This window comes from Plecotus auritus (genome assembly GCF_963455305.1).
Source record: "Plecotus auritus genome assembly, chromosome: 9".
NCBI classification, from domain to species: Eukaryota; Metazoa; Chordata; class Mammalia; order Chiroptera; family Vespertilionidae; genus Plecotus; species Plecotus auritus.
Genome location: NC_137783.1, coordinates 39,363,396 through 39,386,899, shown reverse-complemented (window position 1 = coordinate 39,386,899; position 23,504 = coordinate 39,363,396). Strand labels below are relative to the sequence as shown.

Here is a 23,504-nt window from a genome sequence, read left to right as displayed (position 1 = left end):
AATGCTGACCACATGGAAAACACAAAACACTCTATTTTCCATTTTCCTCCTCTTGTATAAATGATGCTCAGTGTGCATAAGTAATCAGAGCTACACATTAGCACAAATGTTACTATTAGACATTATCTCCCACTGTAGGTTCAAACCCATCCCAGATTCTAGGACTAATGTCACCTTCTATGCAATAGTGGGGAATTGCTTTGAAATACATAACCTAAAAGTTAAATTATTCTTATCTGGGCATTTGGGAATTTCAAGCAATGTAACATTTTTGATCAGCTAAACTACAAAATAAATGGACATTGTTTAAGAATACAAGGCAGACATGAAGATTCAACATTACTACCCTGATTCAAACCAACATCAGTTCGCAGGTAGATTCAACCTCCTAACTGGTCTCTCTGCTTCCACCCTTGTCCCACTAGTCTGTTTTCAGAGCAACCAGGTCTGTCTTAACTTGGAAGTAGCCATAGTGAAGGCACATTGATTTATATAGTTTCTAGGACAATGAGTTTTTTATAGCAATATCCCACATATCAAATGGATAGATAAGAAAATTACCATTATCTGAAAATAACTAGGGAAAGAAAAAGCAAGAGAAAGCTTAAGTGGCCATCTATGTAGCTACTTCTAAAACCTCAAAAATCCTTTGGGTAAATAAGAAACTGGACATTCTTTGTTGGACTCATACCAGCTTTGAGACAAGCCTGCCTGGTGATTTCACACAGGTCTGGCCTTCTGTTCACATTCTCTTCATGACAGGTGCAGCCCCTTGCCTCCCTCCACCTGGGGCCTGGCTAAGCACTAAAACTGGCCTCTACAACAGCAAGAAGCATATGGGCTGGGGCAGGGGCAGCATCTCCTTTCTGGTGCTATCTGCTCCCTGTTGTCTTAGCTTGTCCCTTTAGTTACTGTAGATATCTTTGTCTTCACTCATTCCAAGTGTTAAGCATCTTTTAAATGTAACAGTTGACATAAATATGACACATACTTCTAAATTATGAAGCATAATGAAATGAATTAGTCATCCGACTTCAAAGTAGAATACCACCAATACCATTATTCCAGAATCCTTTCATACTACTTCAGAGACAACCCTTATCCTAAAATTTGTGCTCATCATTCTCTTTTCTTTCTTGAAAAGTTGATTTTCCTTATGTGTATATATATTTCTAAATTACATAATGTTTAGTTTTACCTATGCTGGGGCCTTTAAAATGGTACCATACGAAATGCAATCATATCTTGATTGTTTTTTTTTAAGAAACAACAACACAAAAACCACCAACAACCAATAAACACCATACAGCCTGGCCAGTGTGGCTCAGAAGCTGAGTGTCCAACCATGAATGAGGTTGCTGGCTCAATCCCCAGTGGGGGCATGCAGGAGGCAGCTGATTGACGATTCTCTCTCATCATTGATGCTTCTCTCTTTTTTAAAAAAAAAATTTTTTTATTGATTTCAAAGAAGAAGGGAGAGGGTGAGAAAGATAGAAACATCAATGATGAGAGAAAATCATTGATTGGCTGCCTCCTGCACGCCCTTCACTGGGGATTGAGTCTGCAACCTGGGCATATGCTCTAACTGGGAATCAAACTGTGATCTTCTGGTTAATGGGTTAACGTTCATCCACTGAGCCACGCCGGCTGGGCATCACTAATGTTTCTAACACTCTCTCTTCCTCCCTTCCTCTCTCTGAAGTCAATATAAACATATTTAAAAAAAAACCACACAACAATTTTCCTATCATTCATCCATGCTAATGCTTGTGTTATTTCATTCAGTTTTACTCTATTATGTAAATATACCAACATTTATTTACCTGTTCTCTACTCCATGTAAATTAATATTCTGGGTAGATTTTTGCTTTAAGAACTTTCCTATAAATATCCTTGCAAATGTCTCCTGGTGCATGTGCCTAATTCTACCTAGTTGTGAAACTGCTGGGTTACTGGGTATGTGAATGATGAACATCTATAAGTTAGGGCTGGATTGTTTTCTAAAGCAGTTACAGCCTCTTACACTCCTATAGGTATTTTTTTTTTTTTTTTAAAGATGCTGTTGTTCTACCCATCCTTGTCAACACATGGTATTTTCAGACTTTTTAACTTTTGCAATCTAGAAGGTGTGACATAGAATTTCCATGTCTTAATTTACATTTCCCTGAAAACTAATTTACATTTCCCTGAAAACTAATACGTTTTTGTATCTTTTCCTATGCCGTTTCCAATGGTTTCCTCTTTTAAGATATGCCTGGTTCATCATTTGTCCATTTTTCTTTAGATTGCCTATTTTTAAAAACTGAGTAAACGAAGTTTAAAATATTGCTTTTATCTCCCGACTACCATACTTTGTTAGTTATGTATGTTACCAAACTGTCTGCATTTTTTACCATCATTGGGCCACAGTTTTAGTGCTGGCTTCCTCTGTACACTGCCCCCCTCCCAACCCCCGTCTCCAAACTGTTGAGGAATACAGAAAAATAGCAATATGAGTTTCTAAAGAGTTTCTAAAAGTTTATAGCCTGAAAGTGGTATTTTAAATAATTAGGTATTTTCATATAGATTGGCAAAGATAAAATTGTCAGGATGGTGAATGTAGTAGAAATGGATATTTACCACTGTTGAGAATGTAAAGTGAATCCTGATGGGATGGTGATATCTGAGTTTATACATTTGACAAACATTTGACAAAACTCACTAAAATCATTGTATATAAATTCTATCTCAATAAAACTGATTTAAAATGTAAAAAATAAGTATAAATTATAACACAGGGTTATAACATATTGGTTGAAGTCTGGTTCTAGAGCTAGACTGATACTTAGGTCTGCCATTTAGTAAGCTATGTGACCACCTTGGCTGGGCAAGTTATTTCACATCTCTAAGCTTTGTGTTTCTCAATGGCAAATGGGGATAACAGCAGAGTCTATATTATTGGGGCTGTTGTAAGATAAAAACAAATTAGTTTAAAAGTGCTTAGAATAATGCTTATTACAAAATAAACATCAGATATATGATGGGCTACATTTATCAATCATTTCCTATATGATTTATTATAGGGTCTGAAAAATTGTTCTCTACCAAATCATAATCATAATGATATTCTTGTATATTTTCTTTTAAAAGTTGAAATGTTTTAGTTTTCACATTTAGGCAGGTAATCTGCTTATCATTTATTTTTGAGTTTGCTGTAAAGTAAGGATGTAATTTCATTCTTTTTTTTCTGAGAGATAACGAAGTTTCACAACACTATTTATTAAATTAGTCATCCTTTTCTACTGGCTTTGAATACTACTTCTGTCATAGCAGACTTCCATATATAACTACACTAGAAGCCCCATGCACGAAGATTCGTGTTAGAACGGACTTTCCTTTCCCTGGCTGCTGGCACCACCTTTCCACTCCTGCCCAGCCCCTTTCTGCTCCGGCCCTGCCTTCCCACGCTGCCCAGAGGCCCTGAGAGATGGGGGTGGGGCAGAACACCTGCGTCGTCACCATGGCGACAATGTAAGTGTCCCGCCCCATCACTCGGTGCCTGTGTATGCAAATTAACCGCCATATTTGTTGGGTTAATTTGCATATCACTCCTGATTGGCTGGTGGCATAGCGAAGGTACAGTCAATTTACATGTTTGTCTATTATTAGGTAAGATTAGTTTCTGGATTCTTTTTTAAAAATATTTTGATAGTTTCTATTAAGTCTATTGTCAAGAACTGCACTAGTACCACTACATTGGCTTAATAACTACAACATTATAATAAATCTTGTTATGTAAATCTTCCTTCCTTGTTCTTTGCCAGTGTCTTATTGATTCCTGAGCTTTTGCTTTTTCCTTGAACTACAGATAACTAGTCTATCAGGTTCCTTAAAAGCAAAAACAACAAAAAGTCTTTTTGGAATTTCATTGAATTAATAGATCTATTTGGGGGGAAATGATAACCATAAACTAATATTAATCCATTAACATAAGCTATGCATTTATTAAGATCTTTTATCTTTCAATCATTATAGATACCTTTGTTTATACTGTAGTTTTTATTCCCAATGTTACAGTTTGTCTCTTAACAGAAGAATATAATCTGTCTACATTTATTGTCATGACTGATTTATATGAACCCATTTCTACCATTTTTTGTCCCTATGTCCCTCACCTACTGCCCCCTTTATTTTGGTCTTTTATACCCCTTTGACCTCCTTTTTTTCTCTATTGGTTTGAAACTACAGATTATACTTATAACATTTTAATTATTTTATCTCTGTACATGACAGACCGTATCATTCTTTCCTCACCTTTATTGAAAGTAAAGGGAAAGAAGAGTAAAACTAGACAAAAAAAAGTGAAGAAAGTATAAAAGAGAGGACAAGAGACAGTGATGACATACTTTAAGTGGAGCAGAAATGAATTCTTAAAAGGAAGAAATGGAATGTTTTCCTTTTTAATATAGTTCCTCCTATCACATACTTAACGTGCACCTAGGCAGTGTTATTTTTAGTTTACAGGTTATTTAATTTTCAGCATTTCCCTTCTATTTCTTAGTCATTCAAGTTAATCAGGGCATCTTTTTATGATACCTATTACTCCTAAAATGGTTTACTGCTTATGTTTTACTGACCTTAGTTATAGTGAGATTGGTTGGTGCTCCCAAAGCAGTGGAGAACCAATCATGGCAATAATGATAACCATTTGGCAAGTTTGTTTTCTTCTATTCCCATACCTGTGCCTTCTTTAAGTTAACCCTCAAGAATGTCTACTGCTCATTGTTCCTGTGGGCCTCAAATGTTATACAAGGAAAGGAAGCTAGTTTATCCACTTTACAGTTTTGGTGAAAGTGCATTCCAAATTTTAAGAGCCCTAAAGATTAGTGATTAAAGTTTGATGATGAAAGAGTGTCACATTAGCAGAATTTTTAGAATATAATCTATTCAGTGCTTTATATATTCATGCAGTTTTTTTTTTATAAAATGCCAAATAATGTCATTTATTATTGCTGATGTTTACATAATATAAGGTTAATATATTCACTTATTTAAATATCTGCTTTATTTAATACAAAATACTTCGCAGTAATTTATCTATGACTCTCCATAGGAAGCATACAAGCAATAATAGTCAAGATCTTCAACTAAGACTCTACCCTCCCTTTCATGCCTCCAGGGATGGAGAAAATATTGCTCTCATGAGGTTGACTGTCAGTGTCATTGTTGAACAACTTTAGGTGTTAGAAAGCTTTCCCATATTTACTGAATAAAATCATTTTCCCTATAACATTTACCTATTGCTCTAGTCTCACATTTCACCGTAAGAGAAAAATCAGTACTCCCCTCCCCACATAACAATTCAAATTATATTAAGACAGCTCTTTTGTTAGCCTTTTTCCTCATTTTCTAATTCAATTCCTAAAACTATTCCTTGGAATCCACTGGTTTTCCTCGGATATGTAAAAGAGATTTTTATGTGTCGAATTGTGTTTGCCCAAAAAAGGGTATGTTGGGGGCGGAGGGGGTGGGGGGAGAGGAGATATGTTAAAACCATAACCTCCACTACATCGGAATGTGATCTTATTTGGAGACAGGGTCTTTACAGAAGTAATCCAGTTAAAATGAGGTAACTGGGGTGGGCCCTAATGCAATATAACTTGTGTCCTTATAAAAATGGGAAATTTGGACACAGACATACAGAAAGGGAGTCTACCATGTGCAAGATGAAGGCAGAGATCAGGATGCATCTACAAGCCAAGGAATGCACAAATGGCCAGCAAACCACCAGAAGCTAGGAGAGACATGAACACATTCTCCCCCACAGCCCTCAAAAGGAACCTTATGGACACTTTCATCTTGGACTTTTAGCCTCCAGAACTGTGAGATAATACATTTCTGTTGCTTAAGCCATCCAGTTTGTTATACCAGCAAACTAATACATTTCCCAGAAATGTGACATGGTAAAAGGCTAAGGAAATTTTCCACAGCAGAATGCTTGGTTTTATTTATGGATGAGAATAATTCTTTTCTAAAATGTACATATCAAAATTTGAAAATATTAATGCTCTCAGCAATAAGATCATTTGAATACATCCTGAAATTACGTTTTGAATTATTGGCCAGTACAAACCTATCATGTTTAGATTTTTCCTATGAGTTTTGCTTTCATGATTTCCTTGGTAGCTCTGCTTTTGCTGAGTTGATGACACCGTTACTAGCAAGGAAAGCAATACACTGGTAGGTAACCTTTGGCTATGTATTCAAATTCAAGCATCCTAACAACTTCTAGGACCAAAAAATTATAACTTGTAAACCACATTTCACTTGTAAATTTGGAAAATAAGGAATATAGGTGCTGATGTGCAGCTCAGCACCTATATTCCTTATTTTCTAAACATTGTAAAAATTGTTCTCAAAGTGAAAGGTATCAGCAATTTTCATCAATTTTGGGAAATTCTCTGTAATACTAACATAGAAATTAATTTTGAAATAGTAAAAAGAATAATGACAGGTTGATCAGAAACATTCATGTAGAAAATTCTTAAGTGAGAGATATCCCAAGACACTCATGAGTTTCCAAATATCATTATAGCCTATAAGTTCTCCCATAGAGTATACAGAAGCAGCAAATAGTAAACAACTAAGTCATTTTCAGATGGGGATACCAAGCAGAATGTCTTTTGTACATGATCACTGCAATAGAACTTTCTGCAATGATGGAAATGTTCTATTTCTGTGCTGTCCAATAAGGTAACCACTAAGCTTGAGTGGTGATTGAACACTTGAAATGTGGCTAGTGTGACTGAGGCAGTTAATTTTAAATTTACTTAATTTACATTTAAATAGCCACATGGGAGTAGTGGTTACCATATTGAGCAGCACAGATTCAGGCTCATTCCCTTCCATATATATTTTTTCTTTCCTTTTTACTTAGCACAGTGGTTCAACCCGTGGCAATTCTGCACACTAGGTGACATATGGCAGTATCTGGAGACATTTTTGGCTGTTATAATGGCGGAGGGGGGAGGGCGGGGGCTGCTGGTATCTTTGGAGTAGGGGACAGGGATGCTGCTAAACATCCTACAATGCACAGGATAGACACCCCCTCCCCGCCGAGAGAATTATCCAGTCCAAAAATGTCCATAGTGCTACATTAAAAAACCCTGACATAGCTCTAGCTGGTTTTGCTCCGTGGTTAGAGCTTCCATTTGCGAACTAAAGGATCTGGATTCCATTCTGATCAAGGGCAGGTGCTGGGGGCTAATTCCAGCAGGTCAAAAATGCAAGAAGTTCATCAAAAGGCTGGTGAACCTTGAGGCTTCAGCAGGCTGAATCATATTAACTGCTGCTGGAATAGCCGAAAGCATTTCCCCAAACCTGAAAATCTGCATATATTATTGCCTGCTGCCAGACAGCTGAGGGCAGTTCCCCCAACCCAGCCATGGGCAAACTACGGCCGTGGGCCAGATCCGGTTGTTCTATCTGGTTCTCTTGCTCTCCCCTCTGCTCCTTTACTTTGAATTTATATTAGTTCACACAAACACTCCATCCATGCTTTTGTTCCGGCCCTCCGGTCCAGTTTAAGAACCCATTGTGGCCCTCCAGTCAAAAAGTTTGCCCACCCCTGCCCCAACCTGATAATTCTACTGTTTACCAAAACCTTACCTTTGATATGTATATCTGCTTTGCTATAGGGCAGTGGTCGGCAAACTCATTAGTCAACAGAGCGCAACCGCAGCTCACAAGCCGCAAGCCGCAGTTTGCAGAGCACTGCTATATGGCAAAAATGTGTGTATAAAAAGCCCTGGGTCCTGAGATTCAGGGAGAACTTAGTTACTAAAGCTAAGCTCCCTGGCTCCCCCATGTATTCCAAATTTATATTTCATGTCTAGTCTCTTTATTAAATTACTCGCAGCCCTTCTCCAGATTCCTGAACCCTTCTAGATGCTGAGAAACACCCTGGCAGGCAGGTACCTCGGTTGTGAGCTCCATCCCTGGCCCCGTCGGGGTGCATGTGGGAGGCAAACAATCAATGTGTCTCTCTCACAAAGATGTTTTCCCCCTCCCTTCCACTCTCTCTAAAAATCAATGGAAAAAATACCCTCGGATGAGGATTAACCAAAAAACCCCACAAAAACACACCAAAAAAACAACCCCCCCCCAAAAAAAAACACCTTGACATATTTAAGGATATTCAAATAAAATAAAAAATACTTTGAATACCATTATAAATGGCTGTATAATATTGTAACATTAGCTAGTCTGCTCTTTATTTAAAATAATCTTTAGCCACTGTTCAATAATTCCATCCCAACTGCTACTGTTTTCTCTGTCCATAGTATCTTAGTGAGTATGACATCTGTCCTGATTTTGTCATAGTGGCCGTTATAAAGTTAACATGATTGATGGGTAAATTTACTTCAGTAATAGGTATACTTAAACCCTTAACAGACAGTTTTGTAAACATAAAGACATTTCTAACAGAATAATTTGTACCTTTAACCTCTCATTTAACCTAAAAAATGTATGAAAGGGGAAGTTAATGCAAATGTACAATCAATGACATAATGGCTCTGGCCTGGTAGCTCGGTTGGTTAGAGCATTGTCTCTACACAAGGTTTTGGGTTCAATATCGGTTCAGGACACATACAATAATTAACCAATAAATGCATAAATAAGTGGAACAACAGATCGATGTTTCTTTCCCCACCCCCCCTCTTCAAAATCAATAAAAAACACAGACCCAGCAGTAATCTTTTTCCATGTGACAATCAAAACAGTCATATCATATTTACTTTAAGATACTGAAATTAGCCATTTATGACATCATTATTGTAACATACCATTTTTTGAACATTTAAATCTATACTGAAAGTAGACAATATAAATATCACCATCCTAAAAGGGTTCAAAAATCCAGCAGAAAAAGAAATAGTTAATATAGCAGCAGTAACAAAAAGTGTACAAAAGCCAACTATTTCTGAAAAGGCTAATAAAGGAATCTTGTTGGAAGTTCTGGCCTAAGCAATGAAAACAAGACCCAATAGTTTAGGATGTGTCTTCTGTCTTAATGAAGGAAGACAGAAAAGATGACCTCTTATAGCTCATTCACAACAAATTGTATTTTTAAGATTTTAACTTTTTCAGTTTCCTTGAAAACATCATTATATCTACCTTATTTATCACACTTTCTAAGAGCAATTTCAGTAAGTACACATTCTTAGATACAGCTCATGAAATTTAAGCTATTCCCATAAAGGATCTCATCAAAACTGGTAAACAAAGATAAAATCTATCTTAACCTAACTGAAATATATTTTAGCCATCATTGAGATTTTACAACCATTTAAAAATGCTGAAAGCACATATAAAAGAAGAAATACATCATGTAGCCCTAGCTGTTTTGGCTCAGTGGGTAGAGCATCAGCCTGCGGATTGAAGGGTCCCTGGTTCGATTCCAGTCAGGGGCACATGCCTGAGTTGTGGGCTCGAACCCCAGCAGGGGGCGTGTGGGAGGCAGCCAATCGGTGATTCTCTCTCTCCCTCTCTCTTCCTCTCTGAAATCAATAAAAATATATTTAAAAAAAAGAAAAAAGGAAAGAAATATATCACTTATAAATTGTGACTGCCCTCAAACTTCCACTAGGATTTAAAAATGAGATGTTTTTCATTCCATCATAATCTTAACTAACACACACACGAAGGGTAGAAGCAGGATGCTATTATAACAATACATTTAAGAGATGATGCTGGCTTGGACTAAAGTAATGTAAGTAAAGGTGGTGAGAACTGGGTGGATCCCGGGTATATTTTGAAGGTGGAGTCAACAAGATTTGCTGTAGGATTCAGTGTAGGGAATGAGAAAAAAGGAGGAGGAGGGATAATTCCAAGGTTTTGGGCCTGAGCTATTTGGAAGGACTCAGTTGTAATTAATTGAGCTGCCGAGGAGGCAGATGGGGAAGGAAATTCAGGAGCTCAGTTTTGGATATCTTAAGTTCAAGATGACTGTCAAATGTTTCCAAGTGGAGTTAAGTAGGCAGTTGAAAATATATATGATCATGAGTTCAGCAGAGAGGTATGGATTGAAGATGTAAATTAATGAGCATCCTCATAGGAATGTAGATAGAAAAGAGAAAAGATGTAAGAACTGAGCCCTGGACACACCAACTTTAAGAAGTTAGGGCATGTGAGGGGAATGTGGCAAGGGAGACTAAGCAGGGAGTAGCCAGTGAGTTACGAAGAAAAAAGAAAGCACGGGAAAGTACTTCAAGGAGAGAGTGAGCAACTGTATCAGAAGCTGCTAAGTCAGATGAGGACCAAACCATTTGGCCATGTGGAGGCCACTGCTGACCTAGAGCAAGGCAATTTCAATGAAATGATTAGTGGCAAAGCCTAAATGGTATGGGTTTCAGAGTGACCCAAAAAAAGAGGATGTGGAGAAAGTTTGTCTGTAGGCTGTTCTTTTGTGGAGTTTTTGCTTTAAAGAATGAGAGAGAAATGGTAATGAGATGAAAAGTATAATAGAATGAGTTTTTGTTGCTGTTTTAAGATGGGAGAAATAATAGCATGTATGAATGCTGACAAGAATGATCTGGCAGAAGGAAAACAGATGATGCTGGAAAGATGGGGGGAAATTGCTGGAGTATGGTTTTCAAGGTATGTAATTTAGACTCTAAAGGCACCCATCCTTCCTATCTAATAAAAGAGTAATATGCAAATTAACCATTACTCTGCTACACCCAAAGGCCATGCCCACCGGCCAATCAGGAGCAAGTATGCAAATTAACCCAACCGAGATGGCTGTGGCCACGGAGCAAGCAGGAGGCTTAAGTTTCCCCGGCAATGGAAGAAGCCAAGCTTTCTGCACACCCTGGCCGGCCGAGGCCTCCACTCAAGGATACAAAGTTTCAATTATAGAAGATAAATAAATCCCAGATACCAGGGCCTATGCTTGGGTTGCCAGGGGGTGTGGCCGGCCTGCAAACCACCACAGGACCCTTGCCCAGGCTGCCCCATGCCTCAAGGGAACCCCCACCCTGATCTGGAACACCCTTCAGGGCAAACCAGCTGGCCCCCACCCGTGCACCAGGCCTCTATCCTATCTAACAAAAGAGTAATATGCACATTGACAGTCATTCCAACACACAAGATGGCTGCCCCCATGTGGTCAAAGATCCTGCCCCCATGTGGACACAAGATGGCTGCCACAAGATGGCCAGCAGGGGAGAGCAGTTAGGGGTGACCAGGCCTGCAGGGGAGGGCAGTTGGGAGGGAACAGGCTGGCAGGGGAGCAGTTAGGCATCAATCAGGCTGGCAGGGGAATGGTTAGGGGGGGATCAAGCTGGCAGGCAGAAGCGGTTAGGGGCAATCAGGTAGTCAGGCAGGCGAGCAGCTGGGAGCCCGTAGTCCTGCATTGTGAGAGGGATGTCCGACTGCCCGTTTAGGCCCGATCCCCAGTAGGATTGGGCCTGAACGGGCAGTCGGACATCCCTTGAGGGGTCCCAGATTGGAGAGGGGTGCAGGCTGGGCTGAGGGACACCCCCCCGCCCAGTGCACGAATTTCATGCACCGGGCCTCTAGTTAAATATAATTGAAAAGAATCAATTAAAGAAAGAGGATCGATGTTTTACTAGTACTGCCAGATAATAAAATTGTAAAACAAAAATAAAAATGTTACTAATGTTAAAAAGGAAAATACTGGTGTAAAAAGGAAGTCTCCAAATTCATCCAATACTATATGAAAAAGTAGTACTTATCAAATGGAGTAATTGATAGTTTATATTTAGAAGTGAAAAGTCACAAAGTAAAATATGAACAAGTTGAACTGCATTAAAACTATACTCCCTTTACAACTAAAAATAAAATATCTTAAGAGAAGTATAATTAGATTGAAAAACAATATTTGCGTCAAATGACTTAAGGTTAATTTCTTTATTATATAAGGTGTGCCAACAAGTAAATTACCAAGAAATTAAGAGAGAAATGGATAAAGTACATACAGACTATTTGCACCATGGGAGATATTAGGACCACTATTAATCTTGTTAATAACTTAAATGCAAAAGAAACCAATGAAATCCATCCATTATACTTAGTAAGAAAGCATAAAAAAAGTCAAAATCCCCCATTTCTGGTTACACTGTGATAAAGCTATTACTCATGCATTATTGGTGGCAATGTAAAATATGAATATCCTTTTGGAAAGCAATTTGTCAATTCATATCAATTGTCATAAAAATATTCATAGCCTTTGACTCAGATATACTCCTCTTGGATATTTATCCTAAGGAAATATATAAAAAGAAAAAGTATATATAAATGATGTCCATTTTAGCTTTATAAATACATTGAGGCATTACTTATAATGAAATATTAGAAATTATCTAAAAATAAAAATTAAAAAAGTAGATGAATGGCTATGAAAATTATGAATATTGGCCTAGATCAAACAGAAGATAAAAATAAGATTTCAGAGCAACACAGAAAATGCTTACAGTATAAAAAAATATTGAATACAATTTTTTTTACCCTACTGTAATTAGGCAAAGAAATTGAAAGACAAAGGTAAATTGAAAGTCCAGCCAGTGTGGTTCAGCAGTTGAGCGTTGACTCAGGAATCAAGAGGTCACTGACTGGATTCCCGGTCAGAGTACACATGCTCGATCCTGTGATGTTTCTCTCTCATCGATGTTTTTATCTGTCTATTCCTCTTCCTTTCTCTCTCTCTAAAAATCAATAAAACATTTAAAAAAATGTAAATTGAAAAGTTTAAACGTTCAGTATGCTGGGAATGTCAGGGAACATATTTGTTCTTGCTCTGATAACAAGTACTAATACTTATTGAATATCTACCTTGTGCACAATGCTGGATTATGGACATTATGTGTGCAAATGTATTTAATCCTATGGAGTATGTTATAGCCAAGAATGGTAGAGCTGATATTTTAGTTCAGGCCATCTGTCTTTAGTCCTGATCTTAAACACAAATTAAGAAAAGTTGGAAAAGTGGGATTTCCCTCAATCTGTAACAATCATGTTTCAAAAGGTAAGGCATGGGCATTAGATATGAATGTAATATTATTTGGTAATCTCAGATTATTATAACCTTAATAATTGCCAACTAACCTTTGAATTTTGTCTGTAAAGTTAAAGTAAGTTGATTTTAATGAAAAATCCTCTCATACCATCACAGAATGCTAGAGCTATGCAAAAGAGATTGGAGATTACCATATCAGATCCTTTATCTTGAGAGAGACAGGAACTGAGGTCTATAATCAGTAAGAGGCTGATTCAATGTCATTCAGCTGGTTAATATAACACACACTAGTTATAAATTCCAGGTTTCGAAATGATAGCCCAATGGTATTTCTTTCTTTCTATCTTACTTTCCTCTTCCACACACACACACAAAATCTATAATGTTTTAAATGTACAATAAATATGAGGTACCACATTTGGTGTGCTTTAGTTGAACTGATATAATCTTTATGACAGTTTTAAAAAGGTAAATATTATAACCTTTTTAAGACAAGGACACTAAAGCTCAGATGGATTGAATATGTTCCCCAGGACCACAAAACTATTAGCTGGCATCCAGGTCTGATTCCAAAGCCAGTGCTCTTCCCTGCAATGGTCTGCCACACGGTCTGGAGAGAAAGTGCTCTGCCCACAGGGAGCTCTGGTTACAGAGGAGGTTCCTTGTATATGCCACCGGAGGTTCATGTTGAGATAACTGTCTGATTTTTCTTCAGGCTCAGGACCAGCTGGCTGTTCCACTGGGTTAGAAAGAATGTAAGAAAATTCTATTTCCTGGTGTAAAAAAGGTTTCCAAGTTTGGGTAGATCCTGCGATTGATCTTTTGTGTCCTCATAATTAAGGGAAAAGAAACATTCAGTGCATAGATATAGAGAAACTGAGGAGCAAAGGGACAAAATATAATAATGATGCTTTCCTTACCTGACAAGGGTGCGTTCTAATATGCTAATGGTTCAATGGCTCATGAAATACATTTCCTGACACCTGACAAATACATTTCCATGATCTTTCCTCTCACGTTTTTGCTTCCTTTCTTTTACCACACACTTTAAAATCTGTAGCTTCTGGCATCACAAGCCTAACCCTCTCTCCAGTTCGGTAGCTCTCTAAGTCTTCAGTGTCTCTCTCCTGTACAACCATCTCATACAACAAGGGAGAGAAATTTCCAAAGCAAAGCCATTGCTTCCTATTACAATCTATCAGTTCTTCCTCAAATTCCTTGAAAACAGGCCCCAGCTTAAATTTCCAGCTTTTTCTCTCTCCAGTCCCTCAAGTCCTCTGTAACTAATCCGGGCTTTCCCCTCCTCTGTGCTTTGGCTCACAGTGATGCCTTTATCTGGAATCCTTTTCTGTTTAATCTTTGGCTAAATTCAGTCTGTCCTTTAAGGCCCATCTCAAATGTAATCTCCCTTGCTTTTTCTGATTCTCCAACAAGATATAACTCCTTCATTCTCTATCCGATATAACACAGGGTGTAACTCATAGGACGTGACATTCTGATCTATATTGCAGGTATAGTGTACCTGAACTGTGAGTTCCATTAAGATCAACTCTGTGTTACTAACTTTTGTGTTATATTTAGGTAGTATCTAGAAAAGGCATTCATATCTGTAGTCAACGATAAAAAACAAAAATATTATTTGAGAAATTCAAATGAAATCAATTGTGCTTCACTTTTTTTTCCTCTTTTAAATCAGTTAAAGAACGGGTCAAGGGAACCCAGAGTTTTTTTTTGTTTGTTTTTTGTTTTTTAAGGTACAGTTTCTTAATGGGGCACATGATTTTCTGGGTGCAGACACAACACTTGATAGACATCACTAGGTCAAAAAAGGTATGCTTGTATTATGTAAATGACACTCCAAGAGAGACCCAAAAAGGCTAAAAAACAACCTGACAACAATCTGTGATATGCTTTTATTTCCCGAGTTTTAGTTTTGTACAGATGAACACAGGAAGCTGTGAAGTTTTAAAACTAGAAACTGCACCGAGGAAGGACAAAGTGCATTAAGACAATCAACTGACAAAATTTCAATGCTATTGCAAATCGGGTTGAATACGGCTACTAAGCTATTAATCCACACCCAAAGAAAATGTAGCTTTCTCCCTAGTTAGAAACAAAATTAAATATCTGGTAATGTTTGCTCCCACATTCTAAAGCTAATCAGAGAAGCCAGCGCCTCACGAAAACATTTCATAAAGATCAGGAGATAATTACTCCTACAGAGATCATGAATAATAAATTCGCGGGTTCCTGGCTGTAACTACAACATTGTTGTTTACTTTGTGACTTTTTTTTGAGGCGGAGAGGGGTAAAATGGAAAGGATGGGAGGAAATCAGTTTACATTGTAGTCCAACAAATAACTTCACAGAATAAACACAACTCAAGCGAATTTTTTAAGTGGACCTGTAGCACTTGGTAAGAACACAATAAAATGAACCGATAATCTGAACAAAGGCAACAGGCACCTGCAGCCTCTCAATCACTTAGCAAAGATTTCCGCCAAAACCACCAAATTCTAGAATCGGGGAGAGCAGGCGGGTGTCACCATTCAACAACGAGCTCCTTTCTCGGTAAACTGTAAATCATGGGGCAACTGGGACCCTTCCCTGGGATGTGAGCTGGGAGCGGTCTCGGGCTTTTAGACAAATCTCTCCTCCTACCACACGTGACTGAGTGGCCATCAGCAGCGGAGAGAGACGCCGCAACGCACCAGCCTCGGGATACAAAGACTCGGTGCCGCAGGCGCATCCTCCGAGGATCGCGGGGCCAGCCGCGCTCAGCGTCTGCGGAGCTTGCGTAGGGGCCGCCGCAAGGCGCGCCGCTCCCGGGCCGCAGGGCGGTGCCGCGCAGCGCGGGCAGAAGGAGAGGGAGCGCGGAGCGCGCGCCGCCAGCCCTGCGCGCTTGCTCATCCAGCTCCACGGGAGCAGGGCCGCCAAGCCGCACGCGATCCGGCCGCAGCCGCCCGCGATCCGGCCGCAGCCGCCGGACCCTCGTCCGCCGCAGGGAGCTTCGCAGCGACGTGGACTAGGGTGAGGAGGCCGAGGCACCCCAGCCCCAGGCAGGCCGAGGCCGGGCCAGCCCACACCAGCCTAGGCCCAGGCCTGCCCTTCCCCTACTGCCCCCTGGTTCTCCCACACCTCCCTCGGGCCTTGCGTGGGCTACGGGGCGCCGTGAGCAGCACTTACACCACGGCTCGGGAGATCATCCAGGACACCATCTTCCCGGAGGCAAGGACCCCCACCTCCAGAGCGGGTGGGCGCCGAGCGGGGCGGACCAGGCGGCCAACGGCAGGCCGCGCGCTCGCCGGCTCCTCGCGCTTCCCGGGGCCGCGCTGGTGCCCTCGGGAGCTGGGCCGGTGTGTGTGCGCGCGGCGGCCCGAGTCGTGAGGCGGTCGATCCCTCGCCCGTCCCCGCCCGCCGGCCGATCCTCCGCGGAGCCAGCCGGCCCCGCCCCTGCGCTCAGCTGATAGGCGGCGGCGGCGGCGGCGGCGCGTTGGCGGAGGCCAGGTCTGGGCGGCGGAGCCCGAGGTTTGGGTAGGTGGGTGGGCGAGGGGGACCCTGGCCCGAGGTGAACGGTCTCTCGGCCGGGACCCTGTGCTCGAACCCTTTCTTCCTCCTCACGTCCCTGGGACGTCCACCCGGCGTGGAGGCGAGTAGTGGCAGGAGGCTGAGAAAGGGGGCTTGAAGGTCGGGGTTGTCAGTGCGTGTGTGAAAAAACAAAGTAGTAAGTAGCAGGAACTCTGTGTCACATTGACTCGCGTGGACCAGGCCATGGATTCTGAAGAGGCAAGATTTTGCGGCGTGTTTAGCCACATCCGGTGTCCTCCCTGTTCCCTGAGTCCCAGCGCCCGGGGCAACTTGAAAGTGCTGCATTTTAAGGGAAAAGTAGGGCTGATACCTGCACTGGCCTTAGGGTGTTCCAGGATTCTCTTGTGCGTGGTGCAACGCAGGGGGCAGAGGAGGAAAGCATGGGATTTCATGTTTGCAGCAGTGGGTGTAGTATTTATTGATAACGCTCTCCAGGGCCTCTTAGGGCACCTTTCCATCCCAAAATCCGCAAAGCCAGTTTTACAGACACTCGTGTGAGCCTGCCAGATATTCAAAGTAAAAGCTGGGCCTAGGACTCCTGATCTGTTCTGCTATTTCCAGCTGTCTGTTTTTTGGGGGTGTTGGATTACTGGGTACACTTCGCAGTTCTTACAGATAGCATAATTCAGGAGGTAGAATTTTAAAACTTTCTTGGTGGCAGTACCAAATTGAGAAAATGACCTAAAAGTTTAGTCGTGTCTTTTTTTATTCTCAGTCAAGATAGGGAAAGATAATTCTAATATTTAGATGGTACAAAGAATAATGGATGATATGTGGGCCTCGAGTCTTTAATTAAAGTCCAAGAAAATATAATAGCTTATTTTGTGGCCATACTGTAATTTACTCTTTTTGTTCCTCAGTTTCCCCATAGTAAAAAGAGGCTAATAATACTGTAGCCTACCTCTTGCCTTTTAGGGGTGACATGAGGCAATGCTAAATAACATGTTTAGGAAGTTCTCAGACTTGCTTGGAAGAAAATCAAAGACACATAAGATTAAGATTATCCTGAGTTCTTTTAAATTCCCAGGGGTTCAATAGATTTAGTAGTATTTTGATTATTTAAGAAATGAGCTCAGAAGCTGTTTTATACTCTTAAGTTGGGTTCTTTTTGTTTGTTCATATTAAGAATGTATTTTAATTTGAGGGGTCTTGCTAATGAAAATTTGTATTTGTTCAGAATCTTATTTTTGGCCATTAGCATTATTTGGGGATCAGGTGTGCCACATAAGCACCAGTTTTCTGAAAAATCTTGCGCAATAAAAACTCAAAATCATTTGAATGGCATTCAAATCCCTCCATGAACAGGTCCTGAAATTTTTTTATAGCTTTAATTTTACTGTCTTCTCAACCCCTAATATACCCTTCCCTAGCTCTCTTCTCGGAGCCAAGTTGTATTTTCGTGCTCAGTGACTTTTTTCTTTAATGATTTTCTCCCCATTCTCTGTCAGAATCCCTTTTTCCCCCCCAGTGTTCTATGCCGTGGCGATGGCCTTGATTTTCCTCAGTAAGAATTATTCATATTTTTTCTAGGCACCCATAATTTATTACTTGAGTTTCTATTTAATGCCTGTGCCAATCTGCTTTATATTATGGTTATGTTTTACTGATGTCTAATCTACTGGGTGGTAAAATGTTTGAGGACAGGTATATATATTAGATATCTTTGTGTCTTCCCAGTGTCTAGAATAGGGTAATTGCCCAATAAAAGTTTGAATAATATTAGTTACTCTCTGAAGCATCACAACTTGACAAAATTTCAGCCATGTACAGTGTAAGTCTCTTAAAGATCTAAGTCTTTCTTGTCTTCTTAATTTGGGGGTCATCATTCTGAATATAAATTATTTCACTGCATCGTAATATAGTAATGCCTTCAGGGGTTGCTGAGATATTTAGGACTGCTGGCTGCTCTCTGAAATCTCCCTGCATTGCTGTGTGTTAAATTTCATTTTGTATGCTTATTATATCTTCAGCCTCCTCCACACTCATGTTACCTTTTGCTGTGCTCAATCTGGAATAGCCCTCTTACTCACATCTCAATATGCCATGTGTTGGAATCCACCTCCACCCAAGTTGTTATGTTGTTGAGTCGACCTCTACACCCCAAAAAGCCTAGGTAGTGTTTATTCCCTTTTGATACATTGGAAACTGAGGTTTAGATAGCTTACTGCCAGTGACCTCATATCTCATAGGAAACAGAACTGAAACTATAGTCCATGCTTCCTGTGTGTTCTTTACATTATACTCTGACTAGAGGCCCAGTGCACGAAATTTGTGCATGGGTAGGGTCCCTAGTGGCTGCGGGTGCTGGCTGGGGTCTTCCTTCATTCTGTGCCACCTTCTGGTGGTCAGCACATGTCATAGCGAATGATTGAACTTCCAAGGGAACACTTTGCATATTAGGTTTTTATATATATAGATAGGTGAATTATGTCAAGGTAGTGGGTCCAGTTGGGGAGTGCCCTCCAGGGGGACGGTGGGAGACATTTTTGTTGTTATTGTTGGAATGACAGGGCTAATCAATAGCATTTAGTAGGCAGGTTTCAGGGATGCTATAGTTTTTTGCAGTGTGTGAGCTATCCTGAACAAAGAATGTCACAATGTCCTGCATGGTTTAGGAATATCCTGCCTGACATCTGTGTACTATTTGTAATTATGTGAACTTAGAACCTCCATTTTACATATAAACTCATGGTTTTAACTGAGACTGAATTTTCCATTGTTTATTTCCACATGCGACCCATGTGTGAAAGGAAGATTTATTTTCTTCACAACTTGACCAAGAGTTGACAGTTTTGAAAAATTGCATCACAAACAACTTTGCATTTATAGCTGTCACGTGTAGCTACTAATTACATTTATGTCTTCTAGTTCAGTTTTGTTTCAGGATTAATATTGAAATACATATTATCTTACAAATTATTTCCATTTCCCTTTTCCATTTATATTTTATTTAGGGTATATGGATTTTTTTGAAGTTGTCTATAGCAGTAGTCGGCAAACTGCAGCTTGGGAGCCACATGCGGCTCGCCAGCCGCGGTTTGCCGCTCTGTTGACTAATGAGTTTGCCGACCACTGGTAGGGGCTTAATTACAAGGAACCACAACAGCCTAATTATTGGAATTGAGAGTCTAGGTCAGTGGTCAGCAAACTCATTAGTCAACAGAGCGGCAAACCGCGGCTTGTGAGCTTCATGTGGCTTGCGAGCTGCAGTTTGCCGACGACTCGTCTATAGGAATATTGTTATTAATTTCATGTCAGGGTGACAAAGCAGAAGTTGGAAAATATTTTTTGGAAGGGGGAAATCAAGTCTGATGTGGTTGAGTATTGTTGGTCTAAACTAAGAGTAACTTCATCTGAGGAGGAACCTCTCATGAAAAGTGCTTAGATTTCAACTAATGACCGGGTGCACAAAATTCATGCACATTAAAAGGGGATTAATTAGAGGAAATAATTTAATATTGCTATTTGCCCTTTCTCTATAATAGAAGTGTCAGAGATGAAAGAAAATTAGTAAAATGTATATGAAAACCTTCCTCCTGTCAGAGTCTGGGGCTCACCACAGGACCCAGAGTCAAGTCCCCGCCCACCCACATGCACCTCAAAATCCGGTGAGACTCAGACCCAGCCAGTCCCACCCTTGTCAAACCCTGCTGGGCAGGGGAAGTAGCCTCAGGTCCCCTGGCCCAATGCCAGGACATGGGGCGTGGCCTGAGGTCCCCCAGCCCAGACCGGGGCGAGGGCATGCCTTGAGGTCCTCCGTCAAGTCCTGCCAGGTGGGGGACACGGCCTGAGATCCCCTGTCAAGCCCCCTGGGTGGGGGGCATGGCCTGAGGTCCCCTGTCAAGCCCCACCAGGCAGGGGGGCGCAGCCTCAGGTACCCCATCAAGCCCTGCTGGGCAGGGGCGCGGCCTGAGTTCCCTTGACCCAGCACTGGGGGTGAACCTTGAGGTCCCCCGTCAAGCCCCGCTGGGTGGGGGGCACAGCCTGAGGTCCCCTGTCAAGCCCAGCCAGGCAGGGGGGCACAGCCTCAGGTCCCCTGGCCCGGTGCTGGGGCAGGGGGCACGGCCTGAGGTCCCCTGTCAAGCTCCGCCGGGCGGGGGGTGCGGCCTGAGGTCCCCTGTCAAGCCCCACCTAGTGGGGGGCATGGCCTGAGGTCCCCCGGCCTGGCGCTGAGGTGGGGGGGGGCAGCCTAAGTCCCCAGCCCAGCACCAGGACGGGAAGCGCACCTTGAGGTCATCCGTCTAGCCCTGCCAGGTGGGGGGCGCGGCCTGAGGTCCCCTGTCAAGCCCTGGCGGGTGGGGGACATGGCCTGAGGTCCCCTGTCAAGCCCCACGGGGGCGGGGGAAGGCGTAGCCTCAGGTCCCTGCTGATTGCTTGTTAAGGCTCCTTATGGGAACTTGGCCTCAGCTGTGGTGCATCCATCTTTGTGACGGAGTGATGGTCAATTAGCGTATTCCCTCTTTATTAGATAGGATTATTAGATAGGATAGTGAGTGTTTCTAATCTTTGTATATTTGGGCTGTGTCTTGAATAGTTGAGATCTACTCGTAGGTGGCCATTAAATAAGTGTTTCATGGTGCAAGGCTAGGCTCTAGAGACAATGGAACAAAAGGAAATACATTACCAGCTGCCCAGAAGCTTTTAAAGTGTGGTCTCATTGGCATACTTGAGATCATTTCCTGTATTCAAGATAAAAATTATTTGTTTAAATACTAAACTTCTCATATACCACTAGTATTCATTTGTTGTGCTCTGAAGTGCTTCCTTCATTGTGTTCTGCAAAGAAGATTTTCGTTGGGTATTGAGTTGAATCATGGTGGGAGGTAGCAAGCATATTTAGGGCAAATGGAGATGTATTTCTACTACCAGTAACGATCTGTCTCCTGTTAAATGGGGATGATAATGTTATGTAAATCAAATGCCAAGGGTCTTAAAACCTAAAGTAATTAGACCATATTAAGAGAATTGCTTTCTTTTTTACATCTTCACTTAACAGTGTTCCTGGGGGAGTATGTGGAATATGCATCTTCTACATGTTAAAGGAGTTCATTTATTAGGAAAAGAGCGTGAAAGTACCTAGATGAGTAGGTAGTGAGAGCAGAATTACAGGGCACAGAGATAGTATCTAACCTATGTAATTATTAATGAGTATGCTAATGAGACTAGATACTGGGTCACCTTCCCATTTTTAGTAGAGGAGTATTTTCAAGTGCTTGAAAGTATTTTTATTGGAAAAAGGCTAAAATTACTAAATGAGTCTACCTTTAATAGTTGTTAGTATGAGGGAGGGGATCTTAAAGAGAACGACTTACAAGACAAAACCTGTTCTTTTTCCACCTGCTGCTAGATGAATATTTCTTCTGTCTTGGCCAGTCAGCATTATGGTATTATGGTATTATGGTTACCACAGAGGTCACATTTGGCATCTGACATTGAAATCAAATTATAAAAGAAACTAGAGGCCCAGTGCATGAATTTGTGCACCAGTGTGGTCCCTCGGCCTAGCCTGCGGGATCGGGCTGAAACCTGTTCTCCAACATCTCCCAAGGGGTCCCAGATTGCGAGAGGGTGCAGGCCAGGCCGAGGGACCCCACCGGTGCACGATCGGGGTGGGGAGGGATGCGGGAGGTTGGCCAGTTGGAGAGGGACTGTTGGAGGGCTCCAGGGCACATCCAGCCCGTCTCATTCAGTCTGGATCGGCCAGACCCCAGCAACAAGCTAACCTACCGGTCAGAACGTTTGTCTCCTGGTGGTCAGTGCTCATCATAGCGACTGGTTGACTGTCTGCCCCCCTGGTGGTCAGTGCATGTCATAGCGAGCAGTTGAGCGGCCTTAGCATATCATTAGCATATTATGCTTTGATTGGTTGAATGGACGACCAGACACTTAGCATATTAGGCTTTTATTATATAGAATAGTTTTGAAAATATAACAATCAGATTGCAGAGAATAGAAAGATTAAATTCTGACTTAAGTATTTTACTACAGATATTAATAGAAAAATATAGTTACTAGCCAACAATGAAGAAAGCAAAATTCATCTGTGATGGCTGGATCTATGGAACACACATAGTAAGGAATCAAGCACATCTGAGGTTCTTATAGATTTGAGGTAGTAGCTTTACTTGCAACAATTAAGAGCTTTTTCCCCTTTCAGGGTAAAAAAATGATTTTGTGTTTGATTATATTAAATGGCAGAAATATCTAGTTCAAGACATATTTGAAACATTTACACTATTCATTTAAAATAGACCAGATTAGTTCCCAGTTTTAAAATTTAGGTAGATCTATAATTTCAGGTATTATTCTTATGGGGTTACAGTATAATTTGCAGAAAGCTGCAATTTTATGTTTTTAAGCGCTAATTCAAAGCACATGGAATAAAATTTAAAAGGGTAAACAATGAAGTTTGTTGTCTTTTATTGCCTGTCTTCAGTTATCCAGTTCCCTTCAGAGGTTGTCTATATAACCACTGTATTTTTTGGTTGGTTTGTTTGTTTTGCCAGAGTAATGTCTAGAAACAGATTCAAATATAGGTATTTAGTCTAAGATAAAGGTTTACATCAATTATAACATAGTGGACTTGTTAATAATTTTGTGACAGCTGAGCCAGCTATTTAATAAAAATTGAAGAAAAAGTAATTCCTGGTGGATAAGAAATGTAAATGTAGAAACTAAAAGTGCTGTAAAAGTACAAAAAGAAAAGTAAGTGAAGGTAATCTTGGTAATGGAATGCCCTTTCAAAGCATGTCATAAAATCAGAAACCCAAAAGGTAAATTTCATAGACTTGATTACATAAGAATTTAAAATTCCTATGTTTCTAAAAATAATATAAATAAGATTTCAAGACAAATGACAAACTGGAAAAAATGCTTATAAAACAAGCATTAAAAAAAT

General features: G+C 40.8%; 2 protein-coding genes across 2 annotated transcripts in view; one reads left to right on the top strand and one right to left on the bottom strand.

The window, feature by feature from the left end:
- Positions 1-16,440, bottom strand: part of REEP3 (receptor accessory protein 3) — a 101,519-nt gene extending 85,079 nt beyond the window's left edge. The window contains exon 1 of the mRNA XM_080687362.1: positions 16,205-16,440. Within this exon, the coding sequence (XP_080543488.1) occupies positions 16,205-16,236 (32 nt within the window). The 5' untranslated portion in view covers positions 16,237-16,440. The remainder of the gene's footprint in view (positions 1-16,204) is intronic.
- Positions 15,689-23,504, top strand: part of JMJD1C (jumonji domain containing 1C) — a 283,189-nt gene continuing 275,373 nt past the window's right edge. Inside the window, exon 1 of the mRNA XM_080687359.1 lies at positions 15,689-16,048. The gene's annotated coding sequence lies outside the window, so the exon portion shown is untranslated. The remainder of the gene's footprint in view (positions 16,049-23,504) is intronic.